This window comes from Perca flavescens, chromosome 7 (assembly GCF_004354835.1).
Source record: "Perca flavescens isolate YP-PL-M2 chromosome 7, PFLA_1.0, whole genome shotgun sequence".
Lineage (NCBI taxonomy): Eukaryota > Metazoa > Chordata > Actinopteri > Perciformes > Percidae > Perca > Perca flavescens.
The window spans coordinates 30,375,565-30,387,344 of record NC_041337.1 but is presented as its reverse complement, the minus strand read 5'-3'; the positions used below and the strand labels follow the sequence as shown (position 1 = coordinate 30,387,344).

At 41.5% G+C, this 11,780-nt stretch overlaps 1 protein-coding gene across 1 annotated transcript; it reads left to right on the top strand.

Moving 5' to 3' along the window:
* Positions 1–4,838: 4,838 nt before the first annotated feature.
* On the top strand, positions 4,839–10,631 carry krt8 (keratin 8). The gene is made up of 8 exons (XM_028582112.1): positions 4,839–5,391; positions 7,164–7,372; positions 8,136–8,196; positions 8,350–8,445; positions 8,616–8,780; positions 9,018–9,143; positions 9,269–9,533; positions 9,693–10,631. The coding sequence occupies exons 1-8, from the start codon at positions 4,969–4,971 to the stop codon at positions 9,959–9,961; spliced, it is 1,614 nt and encodes a 537-aa protein (XP_028437913.1). The 5' UTR covers positions 4,839–4,968; the 3' UTR covers positions 9,962–10,631.
* The last annotated feature ends 1,149 nt before the right edge of the window (positions 10,632–11,780 follow it).

The window sequence follows — 11,780 nt, the reverse complement described above, 5'->3', positions numbered from 1 at the left end:
AGAGTTACACACATCGACACACAATCTTAGGGCCGCCCCCTCCCCCCAACACACACACACACACACGTTAAAATTACCAACAGTGGACTATCGGGCTACACTGACCAAGTGTGGACTTCTGTTTCTGTTCATTAAAAAAATAAAATTTACTTTTATACACACACACAAACACACACACACACACACACACACACACACAAACAAACAATACAGTAGCTGTGACACATTCCGACACGCCTTATGACTGACAGCAGAGCTGACAACGATAAGTCCTCCTGAGATGTTTATGTAGTGTTAGCACACCCAGTGTGAAGGTCCATCTTTGTTCACACTCATTTATCCTGCTCTAACATCCTGCTCACCACCTCTCAGCCAGGTCAAGAAATATCAGACGCCTGCTTAGCTTGTGATTTGCCGATACAGTATAAACCTCAAGCTTTTGATGTTGCAATGACAGACGGTGACAATCACTTCAAGAGTGTGAATGGTCCTGATGAAAGCCTCCTTACCAATTGATTGAGGTGAATGGAATGAATGGCAGGCGTACACTGATTCCACCCTAATATGCAGAGTAAATAACTGGAACTCAAAGTGAGATAGGTTTACATCTTCACAGTCACAAAGCTGTTGTTGTTACTGCATGTTAGTATAGTGCTACTAAGGTTGTTTAAATATGATTGGAAGCCCTAACAATGTAAGCAGACGCTTCAGGAAATGCCAGCTGCATGTGCTGTTAGAATGGTTGTTTGTATGGTATTGAGTGGCAGCTGGATTGATCCCAAACACCTTTTGGTACTCTAAAACCTGCCGATACTCACATCTCACATGTGCGTTTATCTCCCTAGCACACAGTACGTCCACACAAATGTTAAAAGATCAAATCACATTTGGTGATTGATCTTGATTGAAACTGATTTCATTTTTTTTTAGGTCTCATGTGATGGTTTCTTGATTTAAGAGCAGTTTTGAAGCCAGGGTTTGTATTTATCAAAATCAGAATTACACTTAATAGTGCTCCAAAAGAAGAACAAGACACATTCATTTACTCTTACTTACAACAAAGTGTAGGAATCTTATTTAAAATCCACTCAGCAGGAGTCATGTGTATGCTCCGAGCAGGAATAGCCAATCAGAGACAAGGATTTACCCAACATCTGACATATTGTTTATTTTTAAAAAAAGTAATTTTGGTGATGAATTTTATTCTCAAAGTATTTATGCAAATCCTTAATTTCCCCAGTAACAAACAACGTGTGATATTAAAAACAATTTTATATATTTATATAAACATATAAAAATAAATAAATAGGGATAGAATAATGGGAAACTGGCTGAATTGAGCAATTCTGCTGCTGGTAGACGAAGTGCATTTAAAAAAAAGTACAATATGGGGAATTTAGTACCACACTGTTATACAGTTAATGAAAACTAAATCAGTATGCACTTTATTCTTGTTGTTTGCACCCCTGATGAATAAAAAAAAGTGGTGTAACATCCTTCAAATGGAAATCATAGTAATAATATTCTCAATTATACATATTGCCTATGAGAACAGATCATATTGTGACCAATTAATTTGTTATTAAAGTGTGTGTGTGTGTGTGTGTGTGTGTGTGTGTGTGTGGTCAAAAGTAAGAAAGTATTTTTACTTTTATCTTTCACTTACGTCCAGAAATTTACTTAATCAATTTAATAAATATTGGCAGAGAAAAAAACTACAAACGTCATCAGACCTTCATTAAATTGCTAACAGGCATTTAGATAGGCCAGAGTAATGAGAGTCATGCGATCAACCAAAGCATATTTCATAATTCATGGTGGAATTACTGAAATTCCATTATCTCTGAGAGAGATCTTTTCTTGTGTCTGTGGGTTCTGAATTCACATTCCACATGATTCGAAACCTGGTGATAAAACAGTATATGATCACCACGATATCACTGCAGTCATGCGCATTTCACAAAGCAAAGCGGGAATTCCCCTTTGACGCTGTTCAACTAAGTTACTTACCAGATTTTTCCTATGTGGCAAAAGCTAAAACTCAATTCACAACATCATATCGATATTGCCACATGTTCTTTTTCAAGTTTGAGTCAATCCCTCTGAGCTTTGCAACTCTGTGCACTGCTGTCGCAAATGCCTCTCTCTTGGGCTGGCATACATTTTGGCCTAAAGAAGATGGGAGTCTATTTTATTTTTGGTGTGTTTCCATGATAATAACGAGGCCAAAAGCCACTGGTAGAGAAGGAAGAGGGTTAGAGAAGATGGAGGCGAGAGGATATGGTGGAAGGAGGGGGTTGGATTGGTAATGCCAAGACTCATGACTCATTGTGGTGAGGGACTGGTGGAGGAAATGCATGGGGGAGGAGAGGAATGCAGGGCCAGTATTGGTGGAAGGACAGTTGAAGGTTGAGCCGACATGCATGGCACTATAGTTTCAAACTGCAAGCAATAGTGCAGTAGCAATAGACGCTCGGTTATCAGTGTGGTGTCAGAATTATTTACCAGTGTTTACACAGTGAACAGTATATCATTTCTTTATGCAGTTCAGGGGGTTTATAGAGACAAATAACACATCCTAACTGTGTTATCTGAGGTGCATGTTGTGTAGACAGACAGACAGACACAAACACACAGTTGTATATAAGCATACAAAACCACTTTGAGTTGTGTTTTTTAAAGCCTCAGGCTCAATGGCGTAAAACCTAACTTACCTCTTGTTTGGCACTAATGAAAGCCAGCTGGTTAGTGCAGGTCACCTGGTTTGCAGATACAGGTTCCCTGCAGCAGACAAGGAATTTTGAGCCCTAAAGCATCTAAACTTGCGCCTCCAAAATGTCTCATTGTAGCATAGTGCTGTGGTAATGGGTATACTCCTGTTTCAAAGATGCTTGAAAATTGAAAGAGACATTTTAGCTACTGGATTTCCCAAGTGCTTCTCAGCATCATAATCTTTTTTTATTGGTTATTGGAAATTGTCATGTCTCAATTACGGACTGAGTTTGATGGTGCATGCTATCACACCTAGCAAAAGGTGCTATATGTATTTGACATCCAGCTGCTTTTGTGTTAATGACATTCAAATGCTTCAGGTTAAAGCAATCATTTGACAGTTTGGGATATTTGCTTGTTAGCTTTCTTGCTGAGAGTTTAGATCAGAGAAGATCAATTGCATTGCAAGTATGAAGCTACAGCCAGCAGCCGGTGAGCTGAGCTTAGCATAAAGACCAGAAATACATGAAATGGCAACAACAGCTTATTACCACATTACGCGGTGGAGGCATGTGTTAAAATTACGTGCCGGCACCACGGAAACAATGCCAATAGAAAGTCAAGTAGGATCTTTTGTCGCAGTGGACACACGAAACTCTGCATAGGGAGGAGGTCAGGTTGGATGGACCGGTCACACGGGACTTGCACCTAGGAAACCGCACCCAGGATAGTGCTGTTCTGTGTGAAACCAAAAGCCAACGTATACTTTTTTTTTATTACATTTTTTTAAATACATTTTTTTAAATTACATTTTTTTAAATTAAAATGTGAGTATTTCTATTTTTTATTTTTTGTAAGTTATGTAACAAACCATGATTTGTTCCTAAACCTCACCAAGTACTTGTGTTGCCTAAATTAGATTAAATAGTTTCTGTGGTGTGCTGGTATGTAATTTTATGTTTATTATAAGATAATGTTTTTGGCATTTATTTCTGACAGGACAGCTTTGGACATGAAAGGGGAGAGAGAGAGCGAGGGGGAATGACATGCAGCAAAGTGCTGCAGGTTGGAACTGAAACCACAGCCGCTGCGTCAAGGACTGAGCCTCTGTATATGGGCGCTCGCTCTACCGGGTGAGCTACCCAGGTGCCCCTGGTATGTAAGTTTAACACATTCCGTGCCACGCCTATGTAATTCTGTGTTAATTTCACTTAGTTCTGTAAGTTCAGGTTGATAAAGTCTTGAAATAGGTACAAAAGTTAAAAAATAATCCTCTAAACGCCTCTAAAACCTGATAATTAACACGTAATATAAACATTATAAACCTGCAAATCTGTTTTGTTTTACACTGTGCTATGTAGTGACTTCCTGGGTATTCAGTATGAAAAACAGCTGAGATGGGATGCCAATGTAATTTTTAGATCTCAGGCTCCCTCTAACAATGCCCATGTCAATGTTTAAAAAGTGACTTCAGAATCCAAGACATAAAACAGGGCAACAGCTACAATGTAGATATAAAAAATAATATATTAAATGTAAAATAAAATAGTAGCAGAATGGATGTAAAGTGTTGCCAAATTTAAGTGTTGTTTGTTCACAGGGATAATCAGCAGTACCTCCCTCCTTACACACACACATAGCTTACCCCTGTATTATACATTTACAGAAATACAGCAGTTTCAGTAAACCAGCATTGATGTGTAAGAACTGCTGATTTCTTATCATCCACCCACCCACCAACTGCCCCCCCCCCACACTCACACACACTCCACTATTTCTAAAACATAGCTGCTGCTGAATGTGGATGATCTTTTCTTTAATTACATTTAACCAGACCTGTTGAATCAGCTGTGGTGTGCTTGAGTAGTTTACCCTGGAGAGACATGCAGCAGATCAAAGCAAAAAATATACCCACTCGACAATTCTCTCAAAACACCAGGTTTTCTCTAACAACATGTCAGAGAAGCCTGTTGAGAAACCAGGTAATGGTTTTGAGCGACTGGACAATGTGTCATAGAAGTGTAATGTTACAGCCCTGCCTCCCTCTCTCACCCAAACTTGCAGCCAATGGCAGCTCACCACAGTCCACTCCCACAGGCACAGGCTTTTAAAACTCTCCAGGAGTCTCTTCTCTTTTCTATCCACTCTGGTCTCTCCCCTCTGCCTGCCTGCCTGCCTCGCCAAGAGCATTCAGTCTGACCTTCCCAGACTTATTTCATCCAAAAGAAGAAAGAAAAAAAAACTCTAGATATCAAAATGACCAGTTATAAGACTAGCGCTTACACCGTGAGGAGTTCCAGTGCCCCACGGAACTTCAGCAGCAGATCCTACGGTGGAGCAGGCAGTGGTGGTGCCTCCCGCACTAGCTACAGTGTCAAGAGTTCCTATGGAGGAGGCAACAGGGGCTTCGGAGGCATCACCAGCTCTTCTTCCTTCGGCCTGGGCTCAAGCATGGGTGGTGCCGGCATGGGCATGGGTGGTGCAAGCATGGGCATGGGTGGTGGCATGGGCTTCGGTGGCGGCATGGGTGTTCATACTCCCATCACAGCCGTGACTGTGAACAGGAGCCTTTTGGCCCCCCTGAACCTAGAGATTGACCCCAACATCTCAGCTGTCCGCACCCACGAGAAAGAGCAGATCAAGACCCTCAACAACCGTTTTGCTTCCTTCATTGACAAGGTAAGAGTTTGTAATAGGGGCGATTCATGTGTCAAAAAAGTCAAGGTTGCCCAGGCATTGGTCCTATAACCCTGTCTTATTCTACTCTTTGAACTGACAGAAACTTCTTTAGGTGTGTGAAAAGCTCAGTCACAGTGGAGTCAAAAAAGCTGAATGTTCCTTTAGCTGTGACAATGTTATGCAATATTTGATATAGAGATCCATATGTTTGCCACATGTCCTGTAATGCTGATTTTCTCACTTTTGCTGCATGGGGAAAGGCTCTCGCCACCTCCCACAAATGCGGTCAAAGCAGAAAAAAAAGTGCTGTAGCTCAAAGTTTGGGTTAGGCTCTCAAACTTTTTGGCTCAGGCTGCCCTTTTATAGTGATGAAAAACAGACTTCCAGAAAGGAGAGATTGGGAAAGACAAAGAGAGAGAGAGATAGATAGATAGATAGAGAAAGCTATGGGTGTGTCAGGGCTTGTGATACGAGTTACCTTGGGAATGGTCCCTCCCTTGGCTGGGGTGTGGCTCTTTCTGCTGCCCTGGTGGCCCCCACCCTCCCAAAACACACACACACACACACACACACACACATACATACATACACTGAGTACTGAGTGACACTACCCTGAATGACAAAGCCTTCTTTCTCACGGACACATTTTGAGTGTCCATTGGGAGTATGAGTAGATTAACTTTTATTCATTCAAATCAGCATTTGAGTCCAGCATGTAATACTCAGGAGTGTCTGTCCTCTGAGGCTGTAGCAGTGGGTTAATATTTAAAAAGGCTAGTTGGTTTCATGTTCTGGCCAACGGCAGCTCACTGGCTACATATCAACTATCCTTCTCCCGACGCAATGATTAAAGGAAGATAATGTGCTTTGTGAATGCTTCAACACAAATCAGACATACTTCGACCCTCCATATCTTCTGTTATCTTGTGGTGACATTCCATTTGAAGGCACTTTATTAGCTGTATTTACTTCACTTCAGATGAAGACAATAATATGTTCAAGTGCAATGTATTAAGGCAACCTCCACTGAGTCACATATCTGCTTTCACTGCCTTGCTTCTACTGTTCACAAATATGCAAACTCCCCACCTTTTCATCATCCAATCCCTTCTCCCTTCCTCCTCTCTTCAGCTAATACATCCCCCTTCACGTTTCCACCACCTTTCTACTCCTTGCTCTCCCCTCATCACATCTATAACAGTTAAATATTTACCCTTCTGCATCTGCCTGCGGATCCAACTTCGCTTCACCCAGTTCTCTCTGCCTTCTTTGAACTACGCTGTACAAAAACAGGAAGCCATGCAGGAGAAGGGTTAACTAGCTTTATTCGGCCTAAACCAGCTTTTTCCAACCTTGTCTTGTTCTTCCTACCCTCTACCTCCTGTCAGGATGCACATACGTCAGGCCTTCCTTTTGGAAACACAGCCAAAAGCATCTTACAAAGCTCCAAAGTTAGATACGAACAACAAAGACTGTAGACAATGAATAGGAGGCATGACAAGGTTGTTCCTGATAATTGAGTATTAGGTTGTTAACCCAGGGGCGATATTGTTTTGTCAGGCAGAGACTGCAGTTACATCATACTTTTGAAGGGAATTTCATAATAATTCATAGCTGATCACAAGGAATCTGCCTCCACATATTCATTACAGTAAACAAGAATGTAAGTCCCTGATTCTTTGTAAAGGCTTTTTTAATGATACCCTACTGATAAGCATAATAAATAACCTTACTTTTCCCCCCCTCTGTCTGCATCTTTCTGTACACATCAGGTTCGCTTCCTGGAGCAGCAGAACAAAATGCTGGAGACCAAGTGGAACCTACTGCAGGGGCAGACCACCACCCGCTCCAACATTGACGCCATGTTCGAGGCCTACATCGGCAACCTGCGCAGACAGCTCGACAGCCTGGGCAATGACAAGATGAAGCTGGAGGCTGACCTGCACAACATGCAGGGCCTGGTGGAGGACTTCAAGAACAAGTGAGTGTGGAAGGGGCAATGAGGGCTAGAAATTAGCTGTTCTATGCAATGTCAGGCCTGATCTTCCCCTTAAAGAATCATAGGGTTGATCTAAGATTCATCTTTTTCATTTAGGTTGCAAAGGACAATTTTCAAAATGCATAGAAACTTCATTCATAAATAAAATACAGCCAGGAGCAATGTACAACAACTCAAGTCAGATTTGTGCGTCAAGACTAACCTTGCAGCACATTGAGTTAATCTTTTTGTGGACTACTCCCTACATTTGTCCATTGACTTGCGTCATACACACTCTAGGGAATTACAGCACTGAGGAAGCATGTTCCGAACACCCATTACATTACATAGGACTGGAGGTAAAAATGATTTTACAGAGTTGCCTGTCAGCAATGCTACCTACAGTATAGCTTTACACAAGAGTATACAAGTACTAATGCATGCACGCTGACATGCATGTGTCTAACACAAACAGGTACAATGGTGCCACACATATTTGTCAGTTGTCCACAGACAAATGAATCGTATCAGCTGAGTTCAGAGCAGCCCCAAGGGAGAAATATCAGTACCACCTCTCATGCTTGGCCCTGAGTCAGCATCTGTGTGAGCCAAATGTCCCAAATGAGTTCAAGAGTTAGGCATGGACTACTTGCACCTCCTAGTGTTACATTGGCGTATAAACTCTCAAAACTGAACAGGAGCATGAGATGAGACTCTTTATGAATATTCAAAATCCAACCAGGACCTGTATTTTATTTCCTTTCAGGTATGAAGATGAGATCAACAGGCGCACAGAGTGTGAGAATGACTTTGTTCTCATCAAGAAGGTAAGCATCATCATTTACTCAACTTGTCTTTGAGTAGGAAATTTGATACCCTGTCTGCAACTTCTTTTAGCACCTCTCTCCCGAAGACAATGTCAGTTCTTTGCGATGTCTCATTTCTAACAAACTTTTTTATCGGTTGGTTTTATTTTACAGGATGTCGATGAGGCCTACATGAACAAGGTTGAGCTGGAGGCCAAGCTGGAGAGTCTGACAGATGAGATCAACTTCCTCAGGTCCATCTATGAGGAGGTACGGCACAAAATCAACTCAGTGGCGTTGTTTGTTTTACTAATTTCTCTCTACATCGGTTAAGCATCCTGACTCGCCTCTTGTGCTATCCCTGGAAGTAAATTAGCTGAATGGGGTTCCTCAATGCGGTAGGGTTTACTAATCTCTTTGACTTTTTTGTATTTTTTCAGGAACTTCATGAGCTCCAGAGCCAGATCAAGGACACTTCAGTCGTTGTGGAGATGGACAACAGCCGCAACCTGGACATGGACTCCATTGTGGCTGAAGTCAAGGCTCAGTATGAGGACATCGCCAACCGCAGCCGCGCCGAGGCAGAGTCATGGTACAAGTCCAAGGTGATTGAGAACTTTGTTTACGTTCATGTTTCTGTCATTTCTTTATTTAGAAAGATAAATATGGTGTGTCTTCAAAATCCTACTTGCCATGAGTATAGGTTAAATTTATGTGAAAGAAAGATGAAAACATGTTTTACCCCAGCAATAACATTCATCTGCTCATGACTCAGTGCATGCAGTGTTCTGGTCGATAGGGTTCCCAGTTTGTAATGTCTTGTATTGTTGATGTTTATTTAGTATGAAGAGATGCAGACATCCGCCAGCAGATACGGAGAAGACCTCAGGTCTACCAAGACAGAGATCGCAGACCTCAACCGCATGATCCAGAGACTGACATCAGAGATTGATGCCGTCAAGGGACAGGTATGGAAAAACAAATGTTTGTGGGACCATGCTACACCATTCTGAGCCATCATATATCATTTGTTATTGTCATATAACAACCAGGACAGTGGACAAAGATTTATTTTTCAAAAATCTTCTCCTAGCGTGCCAACCTGGAGGCCCAGATCGCTGAGGCTGAAGAACGTGGTGAGATGGCTGTGAAGGACGCCAAGTCCCGCATTAGGGACCTTGAAGATGCCCTGCAGAGAGCCAAACAGGACATGGCCCGCCAGATCCGAGAATACCAGGACCTGATGAACGTCAAACTGGCTCTGGACATTGAGATCGCCACCTACAGGAAACTGCTAGAGGGAGAGGAGGACAGGCTGGTGAATGGCATTAAGTCTATCAACATCTCCCAACAGAGCAGTAAGTCATCTTCGTCAAAATCTCCTTAATTTGTCTTTGCATTCACTGAAGTCATAAATATCATCTTACTTGATTGGATTTTGTCAAATGTTTCAGTTTTAACAGATTCCAGACTTTTCCACGTTAAATTGTTCTCTCCTACTTCCCTTCTCTTAACAGCAAGCTACGGTGGTTATCCCATGGACAACGTGAAGAGCAGCTACTCAAGCGGCTACTCCAGCGGGTTTGGCAGCGGATATGGAGGCGGATATGGAGGCGGCTACAGCAGCATGGGCAGCAGTAGCATGGGCAGCAGTAGCATGGGCTTCAGCAGCGGCAGCACCGGCGGTTACAGCACCACCCAGAGCAAGAAGAACGTTGTTATCAAGATGATTGAGACCAAGGACGGCCGAGTGGTGTCTGAGTCCTCTGAAGTCATTGCGGATTGAGCTGTCTAGTTTAGAGGTGTAGCTACCTGTCTGCTATGATCTCCTCTGCCTCTCTGTTAGTTTTGTACTTACAGTTCACCCCCACTCCCCTCCAACTATGAAGTAAAATGCTTGCCAGCCATTCTAAGATAGAGCCTAAACATTATTTTCATGAAGCAATAAATGATCCTAACACTACCAAAGATCTGAAAGGGACCAAAGAACTTAATGTGTATGTCTGATTTCTGACTGTCTGTACTTGAGAAGGAGTTTTGTCACAGGAAGTGAGATAAAAACTGGGCAAAATGCAACTATGAAAAAAAAAAAAAAAAATATATATATATATATATATATATATATATATATATATATATATATATATATATATGTGTGTGTGTAACACTTCCTTGACATCTATGCAACAGCAATTCCATACACAAAGGGTTGTTTCCTTCAAAAAGATTTTGCATAGACAGTGGAGTTGTTAAAGGAATGTGAATATACTGAAATAGTGCTTCAGTGTTGTTGGTCAACTGCCTGCTACAGTAAGTACAGTAGTGCATGTCTTCCCTGTGCGTGTCCTGTGACTGAAACTGTTCAACCCCTTAGGAGGCTGCCCACATCTAACTGTTGTTCTGAGTAGCTGTTTTTGCTACCAAACCAAATAAAAATATGTTTTACTGAAAGATAATTATGCATTTTTTTCATTTTTGATGATGATTCAAAGTAAATTAACATTCCAATAAATCTGACAGGAATAATCCAAAGTACTTAGAGGGAAAGTTCTTAGTCATTTTTTTTAATCAAGAGGAAAATTATACATTTATATAATCTGATGTATATGTTCGAAAATATACATGCAATGAACACTTCAGTCAAATAACACCACTTTTTTATGTGTAGCAGTATCGATGGCTGGTCAGGATTAGGGTCAGGGTTAGGGTCTGTCAAATCTTAATTGTACAGTGGCAAATATTTTTAGATAAATAACACTTAACTGGTCATGTTTAGATTCTGATAATCCATTGCTTTGAATGTACAATTCACCTACAGTACTGTACACGTAACATAGTGTGAGCAGCGGTCACAGTTGCTTTTAAATCTATAAGTACTAAATAGAGTTAAGTTACAAGAAACCTAAAATAATAAGTAAATTTGTAGCTAAACATGAGCTTAAGAAAAACCGATCCCCGAGTCCCAATAGGTAACGTTGCTTTAAACCCTGGGCATTGCCTTTAATGTTTTATGACAGGTCATAAAACATCATAAACACAAGTCGGCACTCGCTCAATTCTTCTACAGCAGTGGTTCCCAACCTTTTTTCCTTGGCGCCCCCCCTACTCATGCCTAAGAAAAGCCGAGCCCCCCCCCTCCCCCAAAACCGAAGTTGAGGTAACTCTGGAAATAGAGCCTTACTTTCTTTTTTGACACAGAGCAGTTATCAGCACTGTTACGTTTCTCCACCATCTTTCATTCATAAAATAGTGATGCCGTGGCAGCAGGAAAAACGAGGATACAACAGAATATATAGTTTTCATACAGACTTTTGTATACATTATATATTCTAGTGTATTATCATAATTTGTTTAACGTGCAAATATTTTTTTTTTACCTCAACCTCAAACCAGATAAAGACTCGCGCCCCCCCTGTGATCTTTGCCGCCCCCCCTGGGGGTGCCCGGACCCCAGGTTGGGAACCACTGTTCTACAGGATAGAAATAACTCTAACTCTAACCCATGGGACCTTATTTCGTAAAATGGTTGTGATTGCGGAGGGAAAAATTATTTTTTGATCCCGTTTGAATTGAGCCATGGATTATGATATTCGTCAATTTAATAG

Coding starts and splice junctions, on each gene's coding strand:
- krt8 (XM_028582112.1), top strand. CDS start 4,969: ATGACCAGTTATAAGACTAGCGCTTACACCGTGAGGAGTTCCAGTGCC. Junction 5,392..7,163: donor TTGCTTCCTTCATTGACAAG/GTAAGAGTTTGT, acceptor TGTACACATCAG/GTTCGCTTCCTGGAGCAGCA. Junction 8,446..8,615: donor TCAGGTCCATCTATGAGGAG/GTACGGCACAAA, acceptor GTATTTTTTCAG/GAACTTCATGAGCTCCAGAG.